The following is a 15,746-nucleotide window of genomic DNA, read 5'->3' on the forward strand; positions in this document are numbered from 1 at the left end:
TCAGGCTTTGTTCTTTTGATTGAATGCCGGGTTGGGGGGAGGAAAAAAAAAAGGAGTAAGAAAGCCCTGCCTTTTTTTTTTTTTTTTTTTTTTGAACACCCCCTCCCTTTTTTGGGGGGGGGATGGATTGTTGTGGAATCGGGGGAGATCCCAGTTATTGCGCCCTTCCCTACCAAGCGAGATAATTCTGTGAATGGAACTGTGCGTGAGCATCCTGTCTGCCGGCGCCGCTGCTGTGTGCTGCTCCCCTGTGCTGCGGGCGCGCGGCGCGGCTGCAGGGCGGGTGCTGCCCTCCAGTGGAGCCTGCGGCCGGCGCGGGCCCTCGGCGGCCATCGGGGCGCGCGGCAGCATGCCCGCGAGCCGGCGGCGGGAAGGAGAGCCCCGCAACCCGCTCTAGATGGTAAGCGGCCGGCGCGGGCGGACGGGCGGGCGGCGGGGCGCGGGGCGGGCGGCGGGCGGCGGCCGGCCCGCTGCATCCCCACGCGCGCCGCCCTGCCGCGCCCCTGCCTGTCCATTGCCTTGCATGCTCCTGGTCTCAGCCTTCCCCTGGTTCGCTGTCACTTTGCAATAACTTTTAAGATTGATGTCCCTTGACTGGTAAGGTGCCCGATGGAGTAGGGCTCCTTTCCCCCCCTTTCCCCTTAACGCGCTTTAAAAAACAAAAACAGAAACGAAAAAGAGAAAAGGACTCCGAACTTTTAGCTCGCGACAGTGCAGACCTGCTTTAGCATTATTGTTGAACTCGGTAGTGACTATTCGGAGCGGAGGGTTCGTTTCTTTTCGTCCACCAAGTTAAAGTCACAGACGCTCCACCCTCCTGGCTCCCCTCCTTCCTCCTTATCCCAAGTATTTTCGTAGAGGGTCCGCATTTTTCTACTTTTCGTTATACATTCGTGCAAGACCCATTTCCCCTTCCGCCCGTCTCAAACTTCTTTATTTAAAACAGAGCACCAGAACTTTTGCTGCTGCTGCTGCTGCTGTGGTTGGGGACGGTGGGGCATGAATGAGCGGTCTGTCCCGCTCCTGACTTTATTTCTCCTCCACTTGATTGTAATTTTATGCTGAAAGGAAAGGAAGCTCTCGCTCATTTTTGTTTGTTTGCTCTTCGTTTGGGGAAGTTTCTTAAAAAAAAAAAAAAAAATCCCGTAGAACTTTTCGGTATCCTACACCTTGTGATTTTTTTCTTTTTTTTTTTTTCTGAAAATATTCTTCTGACACCTTGGGTCACGCTGGGGACGGACTCGGGATAGGGCGATGGGGCAGCAGATATCCGGAAGCAGTTTCTTAGGAGGAGTGAGTTTGAAGAAATTCACCAGATTTCCCTGTTCTTTTTAAGGAGGAGGAGGAGGAGGAGGAGGAGGAGGAGGTCTGTCTGGAATGTGTTGGCTCATCTTGCTGTTTCCATTTTCCTTGTCTTTTGAGAAAGCCAGAAAATACCGACTCAAAGTTGCCCATCCTGTTTGCTGCACTTTATAAGTTATTGTTGCTGAATGATTGGGAGCTGTCCATCAGCGGGGAGGGAAACTTGCAGTTTACTTAAGAAATTGCATGTGTGACAAAGGCAGCTGCCGAGTGTGGTGGTCCCTTGAATAGAGGGAGGGGAGGCAATTAGGAACTGTGTGGTTGGGGCTTTTTACTTGTCAAACTGGAAGCTCATTGCTTTTGTTACCGCCATGTAAAGGGAAATGGCAGGGTTTTGTTTTGGTACTAAGGACCTTAAAGATTGGTGCCTGACACTTACACAGGAAGGCCGGATAAGTCTAGAAAGAGGGGCCACAGAGCAGTATTTTTAAAAAGAAGAAAAGAAGAAAATTAAGAATTCTCACTTTTTTGTTATCTTTAAGCCCTTCTAGGCTTTGTTTTTGTTTGTTTTTTGCAGGGGGTGGGGGAGGGAAGTAGGGGAGAGAGGAATGAGGTTATTAACTCGTCTGGTGTATTAAAGACCAGCCTCGTGAAAAGAGTCCTATAAACAGCTGGGCAGTCGGGTCAGTAAATTAAAAACATCTCCTCAATGTTAGGTGTCCTGCCGCCAGAAGAAACCAAATCTTTGCCACTGGTCTTGCTTCAAGCAAGACAGATCCAGGATCCCATGTGGCAACAGGGGCGTTTTCTTACCTGCATGCAAATCGGAGTTGTGTGTTTGCTTTTGAACAGGGTGAAATTATTTCACACTTGGGGTGGGAGAGGACCGGAAAGGCTCTTTTGGTCCTCTGCAAGTTTCTTCTGTCTCTAACCCCTCCTGGAGCAGCCACCCTCCATCACTCCCCTCCTTCATGTAAAAGAGGACGATTTCAGGCCTGTGATGTCTGAGTCTCTCAACTCCAATTAAATTAAACCCACACCAATGTACCCGGCCCTGGATCCTATGAGAGCCCCAGGAAAAGTAAGTCGGGCTTGTGGGATTTAGGGCTAGCCTTTTGCATTCCTTTGCCTTCTCTTTTCTCTCTGTCCGTCTCTGTCTCTCTGTCTCTCTCATTCTGGGGAAAGCTCACAAAACTCAACAGTCAAAAAGCAAGTTAGCGGTATGGCTGCTAGAATGCCAGGAAACACAGGAAGCTTACGTTCTTCTGCTCCCAGAGAGGTCAGTTGAAAATCTTTCCAGCACAGTCTTTTACTCTAGAAGGAAAAGAGGGTATGTGTGCGTGTTTGGCAGACAAGGCCCTACCAAGTGTCACTCCCGTGTCACTGTGACAAGAAAATATACTTTCCCCCTCCCTCCTCCTCTCGCAATGCAGCCCTCTCTCGAAGAAATTTGTTTTGAGGGATTTGACAATCTTGCAGATAAAGTGCCTGCCTACTGCACTCGGTTGATCATTTTCCCTCATGGCTGACCGTAATTTCTTAGCTACTCTTAGTGGTAGCGCTGTCCCTGCTGCCCAAGGTAACGGGTGAGGGAGGGGGACTTTCGCTTAGGTGCCCTCAGCTGCCTGGGGAACATGGGCCTTCCCCCTTCCTTCACGGATTTTGTAGTGCTGAAGATTAGAAACTAGAAGGAGGTGGTTTTGTTTTGTTTTGTTTTCTAATTAAGAAATTTAAAAAAAAATCAATCTGCAACCAGTTGAACTAGATTATTAGGTTCCTTTTTGCTTTGTTTATTAATTTTTTTCTGTTTTGGTTTTTGAGGGATGGTGCGTGTGGAAGGGAACGCATTAACAAAACAAGGATGGGTAACTGTGAGTGAGAACTCTGGGCATTTTGAGTAAACCAGGGCAGAAATTTGGATCCTTCTCTATCTTTTAAGATGCTTTTTTCCAGCTCTTTAAGTGAAAAGCATAAAGGGAGGGGAAACTGGGAGGAAGAAGAAAAGTGAGAAAAGCAGTCAGGGAGGAGAAAAAAAGCTGGCCCAGTCCCATCTTGAAGGTACAGAGAAAGTTTTTTGTGAGGTGGAGAGAAAGAAGAGAAAGCTATTATGTACCCTAGGGATGCAATTTTAGTGGGGATGGAAGATTTGAGTGGGAAGGGAGGCACAGTGGCCTCCGGGCTCTCTCTTTTCCAGCAGTTGGGCGGTTGGCACCTCAATTTGAATTGCTGGGTGAGTAGTGGGGTGTGTGTGTGTGTGTGTGTGTGTGTGTGTGTGTGTGTGTTCATGTCCTTGCTATGGTCTTGACCATTAAACCTCTGTGCCTTTTTTTTTTTTTTTTTAAATTCAGACCCTGGGAAGGGGAAAAACAAAACCAAAAATAAATGGTCAACTCAAGCTGTGCCCTTCCCCGATGTACTTTCCATAGCAGTGTTTTGGGGAGTTGGGGAGAAAGGGTTAAAAAAAAAAAATAAAGATGAGGAGGAGAGAAAGCTTGACTTTCATCATAGTCCTTAAGCTGTCTAGCCAGGCAGAGCCTGCAGAGCGGCTCCCCAAGTTCCAAGAAGCTGGGGATCCGGAAAAGGATGGTGGGGTCGAGGATTTCTTTTACCAAATCAATTTTCCCCCTTCACCCGCCAGGGCAGGCTCCGCTGGAAGGAAGGGAAGGGAGAATGACGTTGCCTCAGAGAGGAGCTGCGTGCTTTCAGGGTTGGAGACTTCAGGCTCTGCTAGGGAACAGGGCTTGTGGAACTGTCTGTCTTTGTTTCGTATTTAATGATAACTTTCTGTTGCTGTGTCTTTAGTTGTATTATATTTTCCATTTCCAAATTTAGATGCTGGCCTTTTAGGGCTACTGTCTTGCCCATGGCATCTGTATTTTCAAAAACTTAAACAAGAGACCGTGTTTCTCAGAAACCTGAGTAGGAGACCCATGACTGCCCATTGTGGTGTTAATGATCAGGAAGAGGGTCCTTTTGCAACTCCAGTTTGGGGCTTAGGTTACACTCTAACTCTGTTCAATCAGAGGGTCCGATCCTTTGCCACAGCTGTCAGGGCAGCGTCGAATTGGGAGGCGATTCCTATGATTACTTCCACTACTATCTTTTGTTGTGGAGTGGCCAAACACAGAAGCCTTTGCAGTGGTCCATCAGCATTTAGGTCTGACTTTGGGGAGGGGGATGAAAAAAGTGAAATATACAACAGACTGTAAAAGTCCCTATGTTTTCAAAATCGGGAATTAAATCCTATATATCGTATTAAAACACGAAGTGGTCAGTACTTCTCTAGTCGAGCATGAAGCAATGACTGGCGTATGGCTTGGTTTTCCTTTCTGGTTGTGTGCAACTTTTCTAGTTCAGCCTACGATTGTGTGAACTGTCTAGAATCGTGGGGAAAGACAGTGCAAGCTGGCACTGCACGTGTCTAAGATGTGTTGCCGTAAATTTCCCAGCCCAGCCTGGCCTCCCTTTCCGAGATTCCTGAAAGGTTCCAGAGCTTTGTTTACTCAAATTACTTGGGTTACTTAATAGCAGTCCCACTCCTTTGGTGGCCGCTAACCCTCCATTCTTGATGTCTCATGAGAAGGGAGTTGTTTGAAAGGGTGAATTCCCGACTCCAATGATACAGATATTATGATCTTTGTATTGTCACAACAGGCTGCTGCGTCGGCATTTTCTGGAAGCAACAGAGCCTGCAGCCTTATATTCTTAGGGAAACCTCCCTTTTGTGGTTTGGGGTTGGTGGGGGGCCCGGCTGAGCTATGTAATGGAATTCTTTCCTTCTGCAACATTTTGGAATGTGATGAAATCTCATGCCATGCCCTCCAGATTACATACTTCTGCGCACATTTGAAGTTGTTGTTTTTTTTTTTTTTATTGGACTTTGCCTGGGCCATTCCCTAGTTACATTAAACTTCCAACTTGTCAGCTTGCTTTGATAGGGGGTTGCGTCCTTTTCACGTGTTTCATTTGTGGAGACTGTGGATGTCCTTTAGAGGATGCCCATGTTTGGGACACTAACAGGGCAACCAAGAACAGAGCAGTGCAACACTGCCTCTACATCTGTCATTGCTAAATTCCTGCGGAATCCAAGGTTTCAGGGCATTTCTGTCTCTTGGGCCACAGGAAGACGTTCATCCCTCCTCTCCGGGTACCCGTTCTTTTCTAGGGAGAAATTCACCTGCTCTCTGAAGGAAACAGCTGTTTCAAAGAGCACTTACCAGACTCCATGCAGCAGGCATGAATTCAAATACAATACTGTCTAAATTCGAAAATTAGGCACAGGGTATATTAGAAAAACAAAAGACATTTTTGTACAGCTGGTCATTGTAAATAAATTAGAAGGGTGGTATCAGGTTTTGTTCACTACTTTCTTGAAATCCCCAGGATGTAATAACCATTATGTACTTAAAATTTACTCTAAATCAAAATTGGTGATTTCCTTTCCATTATATTCAGGAATCCCTGGATTCGGGATTATTGGGGTTTGGGGGGAGGGGTAGCCTGGAAATCATCATTATTATTTTTTTAAGTTGTTTTGAATTTGAGCTTTTGGATTTCTTCATTTGGAATAGGTTAGTTTTATTCCTGGCTCTGTTTTGAAAATCTGCTCTCCTAGAAACAGCTGTACCCTCTTACCCAACTCCCAAACATTCCCTGCAGACATGGGACACTCAATAAGATTGATTATGCTAGCACTAATCATTTAATACGCAAGTAGTAGGGAAACACCTTGCGGGAGGGTGGAGGTTGTACACTACCGGGAAATTACTTAGGGGTGAAGTGGTTCGTTCTTCATCTCTGAGGCCCGGTGGAGGATTAGGACAGTCAGAGGACCCTGTCGTGCCTGCTTCACCCCCTCCCTGACCTCTGCCACGCTGTAGCATGTTCCTGGAGGGACACAGGCAGGAAGAAAACCCTGGGAATTCACTGGTCAGGGGCCAGCCTGGACCGGGTGGGCCAAGACTTAAGCTTGCAAGTGCTTTAAAGGTTAGTTGGGGGAAGCACAATGGGATGCTTTCTTTTTATTGGGAAATAAATGAGAATGAGTGGAAATAAATTATGTTTAATGAACTTAACTGGAAGTAATTGTTCAAGAGCCTGTGAAAGCACAGCTTTGCTGGGTCGGCCCTGGGCTGCGGCTCTCACAGAGCCAAACAGCTGGAGCACGTCTTTCTTTTCCAGGTTAAAATGTTCCCCTCTGTGTGCCCACGCCCCCACTCTGACACCTCCAGCTCCACTCCCAGACCCTCCCTCCCCTCCTTTTGGGGGATTAAGAAAAGGTCATTAAGAGCAGAATTTGGCCCCCTAGACCCCGAGTGCTTGGTGATCTGTTTGGTGTGTAACCAGCTGGTTTGTTATATTATGGGAGGGACGTGGAGGGCGTTTGGGGGAGACCAAGGGCTTGGGATGGTTCGAGTTAGTTCTACGTATATGCTTGTGTGTTAGAGAATTTGGATGAAAATTGAGTGCACATTTATTCTCTCCCTGCCTGCCCTGTTCAGTCATTTCCCTGCACGAAGAATTTCAGTGCTTGTGTGAGTATATGAGAAACTATGAGTCGGCAGAATTTTGGAGAAAGCAAGGAGAGTCTCTCTTCGTCTTGCTGTCTAAATGGATTTGTTTCTGGGGTTGGGGGAGGGATCCGGCCATCGAGAGTTTACCAAAGAAGCAAGCAGTGCCCTGAGTGTCAGGCTCCCTCGGGTTCCAGAAGCTGTCACTTGGCAGCCTTGTGGGTGGGCCGGGCATCCCCAGCAGCAGGCCCGGTGAGGCAGACTGTGTGCTGGTGTTGGAAGGTGGGGCTTTCTTTTCTGCGATTCCCAGGCCCACCTCCTTTTGCTTAACCATCTCATTTCTCCCAGCAAAACTTGAACCCTGTGAAGCCTTCTCTTTTCCTTGTTATTTTCAGAGGCGGTGCTCTTGCCATTAATGTAAGTCTTGTCCAGGGAAACTGTGTGCCTTTGGCTGGGAGCAGGCCCTTTGGGAGCAGCGGCCTTCCGCCGCCAGTGGGCTCTGGGCGCCGCTCTGCCTGGGCTTCCAGAGCCGGGGGAGAGGAGCAGAGGGAAATGTCTGCAGGAACCCGTCTGGCCGCCCTTCCACTCTGTGTGTGTGCAGGAGCTTGGCGAGCCGTGACTGCAGGATGCTCACGGGGTGAGTCGGCGTGGGCCCACCCATGCGGGCCAGAGCCAGGCTGCCATGTGCGTCTCCTGACGTCATTCCGGCAGCTGCAGCAGGTGCTCATCTGGGGAATGGGCTATCGAGGCAGGAAGGCTACCTTTGCCGACCATTCCACCACTCCCTGGCCCATCGCCTGAAAAAATCGGACTAGTTGAGTCACTGAGGGTTGTTGATGAGTGAGGAGCGGCCCCTCCTCCATCTCCACCCCCTCCTCTTCAGCGGTGCTCCCTGCCTCCAGTGACGTGCGACATCATTCACGTTTCGCTAGTCGCCATTGGCCTTGGCGAAGCCATAGTCAATGGCATCCGGCGGAACGCATGGAGCTCTAAACCCATTTTTTTTTTTTTGAAGATTTTATTTATTTATTTGACAGAGATCACAAGTAGGCAGAGAGGCAGGCAGAGAAAGAGAGGAAGCAGGATCTCCGCTGAGCAGAAAACCCAACGTGGGGCTCGATCCCAGGACCCTGGGATCATGACCTGAGCCGAAGGCAGAGGCTTTAATCCACTGAGCCACCCAGGCACCCTTCTAAACCCATTTTTAAATGTAAACTCCGAATGAACAGTGTCCCTTCCTGAGGCTGATTTCAGCCTCCGGGGAGGGCTGGGGAGCCCAAGACCACGAAGACCTCCTGTGTCCTCCCTGGGGAGGGGAGAAGGCTGACAAATGCTTCTCTGTGCTGCTTTTGTTTTATTGTGCTGGGCTCCTCAAGGCACTTTCTGGCCCCATTTTTCTTCTGCAGAAAAGGAGAGCAATAGGGGAGTATTGAAGAGGAGGGCCAGCGGAGGGGCCGGCCCTGCAATGGCTCTATTTGTTTTCAGCGTCTGCTGATTAATAGGTTGCGAGGTGAATGGCAAGCTTTCATTCCCTTTGGGTTCCCCACAGTTACGGAAGGTTGAGGGTCGGGGCGAGAGGAGGGGTAGCAGGGAGACCGAGAAGTGCCTGAATCAATCTTCCATTTGCCGGGTTCCAAATCACAAGCTGCGCTTGGATGGGGCTGTGCGCACTTGGCAATGAGGGTGGCACGGCCAAGCTGCAGATCATTGTTGCTTAAGGGTTCTCCAGGGGTCAGAGGTCAGCCACCAGGGCGCCCCCTCCCAACTCCCCCACTGTAGTTGGATGAATACTTGGGGTGGTAAGGCTTTGTGCGTTTTGAGAGCTGGTAAAGGACCCCTCCCCTTTTTTTTCACCATTTAACTCTTCAGTGCTCAAAACCCATAGAGCATAATGACCAGAACTGGGGAAGACTTCGCTCTGCGTAGAGGCTGTTTCTCCAGGTAGAAAATAGAAAGCTCTGATTTACAGTCCGATGAGGATTTTTCTTCCCTTTTACTTCGTTTAATTGGTTCAAGGTTTTTGAGCCGACTTTTTCTTTAGTTTCTTGTCAGCTGAACTGACGGCGTGCATTGTGTTTCTGTCACCAGAACCCTGCTGGACCCTGATTCTGCTCGTGTCTCTCTGTTTGAGGGGCAGAAACATCCCAGTAAAATGACTTTATCCCCCGCCTCTCCAAATCAGCCACACATTATAAAATCCCCTGCTAAAAATACCTGGTGGCCTGTGGCATGGGCTGTTCTCAATGAGGCAGGAGCCCTGAGCTACTCCTAACTTGAGGTCTAGGGGGACAGCAAGGGGGTGCTGTTTGCTAAAACTGGTTTAGGTTCCAGGGACTGGTGGGTGGGAGAGTGAGGAACAGATCCCTTTGTGAGTCCTGAAGCCTCTTTGTCCAGTGGGGAAGGTTGGCCCCGGCTAAGCTCAGAGGGTGCAGCTCACTACACCAGCACGGCAGTGAACCCCACCCCAGCATCAGGCTCTGCGGACACCACGGGCAGGTGAGCAGGAAAACCTGGAAACACCACCTTCCCAAGGCCTGTGATCTGCAACGCCTGCTGTGTGGAACTAATAAGAAATGCCAGCGACTTCGTAGGTGTGTTGTGAGGATTTAATACAGTATGTCGTGCGCAACGCTAAGCCAGGTTCAGTGGGAAGGCTGCACTCAGTGGTAGCAGTGGTGAGCTGTGCTGGGGTTGACGGGAGAGCTCCAGGAACAGCACCTGGACAGTGCTCCTCTGTCCTGTTCTCCCTCAGCTCATCAGACGAAAGGTTCAAGGGGGCTCCAGGGGGGAGTGCCAGGTGCTGATGGCGTGGGTGTGTGTGGGCAACTGTAGGGTGACTCCTGGATTTTACGTGGAATGTTTTAGTCACTCTCGTTGTTTTTGTGGCTCGGAGATTCCTGCTTTTCAGCCTGTTCCTAAAGGGTTAGATACGAGTAACTATGCTCTCCATGCAAATCTCGGGGACCGCCACCACCCTGACCTTGAATGTTAGTCAGCTATCACTAGAGGTAATGATGTTGCACACCCTAGGCAGTTTTGAAGACCTACTTAATATTTAGATAAGGTGGTTGCCTCAAAGGTTCTTGGTTCCATGTTGCAGTAGTTTGCCTTAAATAGTGGACTCTTGTCTATAAGAAGATAAAATGGGGAGAGAGGCCTGTTTCCAGCTGTTTATCCCACCAGCATGGATTATCGTTTTCACTTGAATTCCCTAGATGATTTCTGGAAGGTTGTCTGAGTCTTTCCCCCAGGAATGATACTTTTCACTGTTGAATCTCTTAGGGCAGTAACAGTTTGGACACAATCCTTAAGGACCCCCTTAAAGAAGTGGGCACTGATTGTAGGGAAGGGGAAAGCCTAAGGGACATTTCCTATTTGGTTTGGTTGGTGTTTCACTTATATGAACTCCTGCTTCAAGGCCCTCATCCTGATTTTGGAAGGCCTTTGGTTATCTCTAGCTATTCAGTTCTTCTGTAGGCTTTTGTATTTGTTAGCATGACAAAATGATGGTTTTTTCCTCAAAAGAGATGAAAAAATTTGTCAGTTAAATATCACACTTTTAAGAAGAAGTATGTACTTGTGGAAGGGTGGCCGAAAAAGTGCCACACACTCTTGCCCTATAATAAACGTCTTGCCTTTGAATTAAGGAGTGCGTGCCATCTGTGGATGCATTTCCTTTCTGGGACTTTGATTAGAGGGGTGGCCAACTGTACCTCCATTGTGTACTCCTCATTAGAACTCTTTGGACAGTATTTTTCAGAGCTTCTTTGCATGTGTAGCTCAGTGCCAGGCCCACTATTGAGCATTTTATAGGCTTGAGTCTTAATTTTCACAGTGATGCTCTGAGGTTGACCCCCATCGCATCTAGAGTTTGCAGAGACAGGTTGTACAGCTAGACGAGTCAAGTAAAATTTCAGTCTGGGTCTTCCTTGCATCACAGCCTTCACTCTTGGTCACTGTCTATGCCAGGGGCTCGTAAACCATTTTTAAAGGTACTGTACTGATAAAGATAGGACTAGCTGGTTTCTGAAGGTCTGTCCAGCTTTGTTCTATGATTCGGCGCGACTCCATGTTGGTGAACGAATCTGTGAGACTGTGATCTCTTCCTCTCGTGACTGCAGTTGCAATTCAGTGGCTCTTCAGCAGCTTGAGTCTCACCACTGACACAAGCTGGGCATGACAGGGGATGGAAGGTTCTAGAAGACACAGTCTTTGTCCTTAAGGAGTCTAGCTACAGTGGAATCAAGAAAGGTATATACGTGACTCCAGCATGGACATAATGTGACATAGAAAGAAAGGACTGTGGGGTCCTTGGGCTGGAGAGATGGGACATTTTCATGAAGAACACCCTCCCATGTGCCCAGTAGTAGCGCAGGAACAGGCAGGCCGTATGGGAATCATGACTGGACCCTGGACTCTGCCGGGTTGACTGCATCCCTTCCCCTTGCTTGCTTGGGAACTGGTCAACCTGGTGAGACCTGTAGTTTCCTAGGGACCTACCTGGCACACAGTCATGATCAGAAGATACAAGATCGTGGGCAACTTGAATCCACCCCCTCCTGTCTTTTAGAGTCTGACTGGACTGGAAAAAAAACCATATTGTGCAAAACAATGTGAAGGTGGTGGTGTCCAACTTTGGTCAGAGTGAGCTTCTTCCATGTTTCTAAGAGGAAGAGGGAAAATTAACTTTTAAATCCTCCCCCTGGTGAGCACCACTCTTGCGCGGAGTCTATCTTCATCCTTTGCTAGACAAGTAGAGAAAGGTTTTCCCTGCATTTCCTGTTAGTCCTGCTTGGAAAGCAGCCGTGGAATTTGTGCGTCTGAGCCATAGACAGAACTATGCCATCAGGCAACTTCTCCCTAATGATAAAATAATAAATACCAAGAATAATAAGCCACCATTCCTGTGTTTACCATGTGGTAGGTTCAGTGCTAAGGATTTTCTTGAGAACTGGATTTTCTTGAGAACTCTGGGATCTGTGATTCTTGTTAGGACCTTTTACCCTTTGTACTTGTCTGTGCCCATGTGGTCCTCTGGTCTGGGGGTCATGCGTCATGGCTGAAGGGAGAGCTACCATCTCTGGAACTCAACAGGCTGACTCAGGATGCCACTGAGTCAGGTTCCTGCTGAGAGATTACCTAGAGACCAGCTGCCCACTGGCGGCCCTTCGATCCCCATCCTTTGCTTCCTTCCATTGTTTCTGGTGGTCCTGTTTCTCAGAAGCCCTTTGGCCTCTAAGTGACAGTCAGCCCTGCTTTGGGTTATCTGTGGTTCTTCCTACTCATCGCTTAGTCTTTCCACCCTTACTCTGGAACTGGTCTGCCTTCTTACATTTCAGCAGGTGTGTATCTTTCCAACCAAACAAAAGGAACGTCTGGAAGTTGGCAGTAGTCGTCTTCCTTTCCTCCTGGTGGTCTTCGCTCTTCTGACTTCCTCTACCTCCTCTCCTTCTCTTTCCCCTCTCCATCCCAGCGTACCTTAAGAGTTCAGTTGTTGGCTACTTTTCAGTTGGCCATGGCCTTGAGGCAGTAGCCCCTCACTCTGCTGGCTTTGGCCTTGTCCAGACCTTTAGGGCTGCTAAGGACGTGTGACCAAATCTCCCTCTGCTTTGGGCCTTTGCATTTCGGTGCTTTGATTGCAAACTGGTAGTTCACAACATGAGGCTCTTTGGACCACTAGCTTGCCCCTCTGGAAGCATCCAGTTGTTTATGACAATCGTTAAACCAGGATGTTGCAAGTGTTGACTTCTTTCTCTGTGGTCATTTCTGGAGCATATGGAGGAGGAAGTCCGTATTTTACGTTCCAAACATGCTCATGCAAGTTCGAAACCCCTTTTAGAGATGCCTTCCACACAATTAACTGGGGTGAGAAATACTCTTTGCATATTATATCCCTTCCTTGTTCATTTAAAAAAAAAAAAGGACAAGAAGAAAAACGCAAAGCAAACTAAGTGCTCCGTGGTCCCTGAACTCAAGAGGCACTAGTGGGCAGCACTGAAACCTCACTTCTTTCCTTGTAATGCAATTCCTTTTCCTTGATGTTAATGCAAGTTGTGCCTTCCTAAAAGTAATAAAAGGAAATGAAGACACGTTCTGAAATGAAACTTGACTCTAATCCATTCATCATCTAATACTGGCCTCTTTATCTTCGCTGGTACCTAATCTGGTTAAATGTCCCTGTTGTAGGATTTTAGTGAAAATCCTCTATGGGGAATAGGGTTTTTTTGCAATTGGATTACTCTCAGTAAATGGCCCAGTAGTTCGCTTGTTTCAGCTTCATTTTTCTTTTGTGGTCTTGCTGGGCTAAGTTACAGCACAGCATAGTGGAGGGGGTGGGGCAGGCTGAGAGTGGGAGCAGGGGTGGAGAAGGGGACAAGAATTTGGGAAGGTCTGGTCATGGCAAGTAAAAAAATCTTTAAAATGCTTATTTTCTTTTTCTTTTCCCCCCTGCTCCTTCTACCTATCCACCCTTCCTGAACATAAAAATGCTTGTACTTTGTTTGCTGGAACTGCCCGTTTCTAGACGGCACCTCTTTTATTAGCCCAATTTATCATCATCCAGTTAATTTATTAGCATTCCCCCATGACTTGCTAATGAAATTCCTAATGAATCAGGGCTGCTGTAATCTGCATAAAATATGCAGGTGCTTGCCTGGCTGTCTAGGGTTTTCTGGTAAAGTTCACACTCCCAACCAGACCAGGAGTAGAGCTTTTCATCCGTGCTATCTGTAAAGGACTGTAGCAGGCTGGCTGGTTCCCGGGGCAGGGAGCCCTTAGGAGCGGGAGGTGGTGGATAGGGAGATTGTGTGGGTGGGACTTGGGCCCTGCCTGGTTTCTTGTAAGGGAAGGTGTTCCTAGCCTGTTCCCTGGGAAGTCTGCTTGCCTCCTGAACGTCCTTCCACTGGGGCTCTGGGGTCAGAGACCACCCCACTGCCCCCAGTCAATTAAGTCCCCACGTCAGATTTATCTGACGGCTGGGAAAGTGCAGAGTCGGGGTCTGTGATGGGGTGGTGGTGGAGTAGGCACTTTTTACAGCCAGGCTCCATAAGGAGGTAAAAACCGAAGCGTGCCCACCCAAAGAGCAGGCTTTACAAATACCTGTTACTTTTAAAACATGGATCAGGGCCAGGGTTGTGGGCAGGATTGAGCGCATCTTCCAGAATCCGGGCGGGAGGGCGTGGCCCCAGGAGCACCTGGGGCCTGTGTTGGGAAGTCTCAGGCTGCTGGGAGCCAGGCTCATGGTGTCCTTCTCTGTTTCTTTCCCTCCCACAGTCGAACAAAGTGCCGGTCGTGCAGCACCCTCACCATGTTCACCCTCTCACGCCGCTCATCACGTACAGCAATGAGCACTTCACCCCGGGAAACCCACCTCCACACTTACCCGCTGACGTTGACCCCAAAACAGGTAGGCCGAGCGTTCGGTGCCAAGCGCATGTGCTGGGTCTGGGGCCGCCTGACCTGCTGGAATTTGGGACGGGCTGTGGGCACTGTGGAGGGGCTCCTGTTCCTCTCCTGGGTGTTGAGGAGAAAGTACTTCGGGGAGGCCAGAGCCCGGTGAGGGAGTAGCTTCCCCCGTCCTCAGAAGAAGCCCATGTGGAGCACCAATGATCTTTCTAGAGCTCCGCATACCCACTGGAAGGGCTGGCTATGAATCCCACACTGTTTTTCAGGAGTAACTTCTCGTAGGCATCCACGAGGAGTAGGTATCTCATGGTCTCCTTCTCAGCAACTTGGGAATAGAGGAACCCCACCAGCATGGCCCCCCAAAGCCCTGGTTCATTTAGCAGCTGAGGGACTCTAGTCCCTTGATGATGACGGTGTGGTGCAACCGTCACTGGGTCCCGCATCGTCGTTGCTGATTTATTTGGGTTCCTCGTCTGCAGTATCACCAAGCCCATTACACAGATGTGAAAACCAGGTTCATCGTGGAACAGCCCGTAGGGTCTCAGGCGGAAGGTGTCACGTCACCCTTTGGCCTTGACCCTTTACCCTCCCTTCCATCCCATGTGCTCATCAACTGCTTTTTCCTCAAAGAGGGGTAGAGAAGGCAGGCTTCCTTGTGACCTCCTCCAACAACCAGCAACCGGCCGCAGCTCCTAGTGGGATGGTCTTGGGAGAAGAGCTGAGGCCAGGCCAGGCCGGCTGGTACACTGCCCGGGGTTTCTCCAACCAGCTAGTTCATTAGAAGGATGGATGTAAATGGCTACCCCGTGTCACTTTGTCAGACGGGATTGTTTGGTGTCGAGCTGAGGTAGATTGCCTGTTCATGCAGACTTCGCTGCCTCTGAATGAAACTACACATTAGCTGGTTTTCACCAGCCTCTGAGCCCCCTTTGTGCTCGTGGGGGACCCAGCCTGTGCTTGGATGGCTGGAGGAGGCCGCCAGCCGGCCTCAGGCTCTGCGAGTGAATGGCAGCATCAACGTCTCATTTAAATAATGGTAGTACAGGGAATAGCTTTTAAATGGTTATCGTAAAACATATGATTAACGTCTGCAGACTGTTTACTTTTCCTCTGCGAACATTCTTTCAAGTGTGCAAATGGCTTGGTGTAGGGTCCAAGACCAGCTAATCTGTTTGGTTTTTGTAATAGAGAGAAAGCCATGTCTGCATGAAAATGTCACCCAGGGAGACTTAACTTACAGATTAAAAGCTTCCTGAATGAATTAAAAAAAAATGGAATAGTTTTCATCCGCAGACACGCAGCTCATTACCTCCAGTACTGCGTTAATTCTGTAGTATTGTTCATTTTCTTCCCAGTTCAGCTGCTTAGATCAGTCCCTCTGTGTCAGAATTGCTTCCAGCACTCTTGCTTTGCTCAGGATTGAGGGCAGGAGCCTGTGGAGTAAGTGTGCAGTCACTTGGGCCTTTAGGATGTGCTCAGCTATGTCTTGTGTCATGTCTACCTGGTCAGCGGCTAGGGCTGGTTCTCCTA

At 48.9% G+C, this 15,746-nt stretch overlaps 1 protein-coding gene across 50 annotated transcripts in view; it reads left to right on the top strand.

Moving 5' to 3' along the window:
* Positions 1 to 15,746, top strand: part of TCF7L2 (transcription factor 7 like 2) — a gene marked incomplete at its 5' end in the record, with an annotated part of 195,373 nt that overhangs the window by 155,129 nt on the left and 24,498 nt on the right. For all 50 annotated transcript variants that reach the window (XM_082721421.1, XM_082721376.1, XM_082721409.1 and 47 more), the window contains one exon: positions 14,085 to 14,217. In XM_082721421.1, the coding sequence (XP_082577547.1) occupies positions 14,085 to 14,217 (133 nt within the window). The remainder of the gene's footprint in view (positions 1 to 14,084; positions 14,218 to 15,746) is intronic.

The sequence above is a fragment of the Mustela nivalis genome, assembly GCF_964662115.1.
Source record: "Mustela nivalis genome assembly, chromosome: 2".
Taxonomy (NCBI): Eukaryota; Metazoa; Chordata; class Mammalia; order Carnivora; family Mustelidae; genus Mustela; species Mustela nivalis.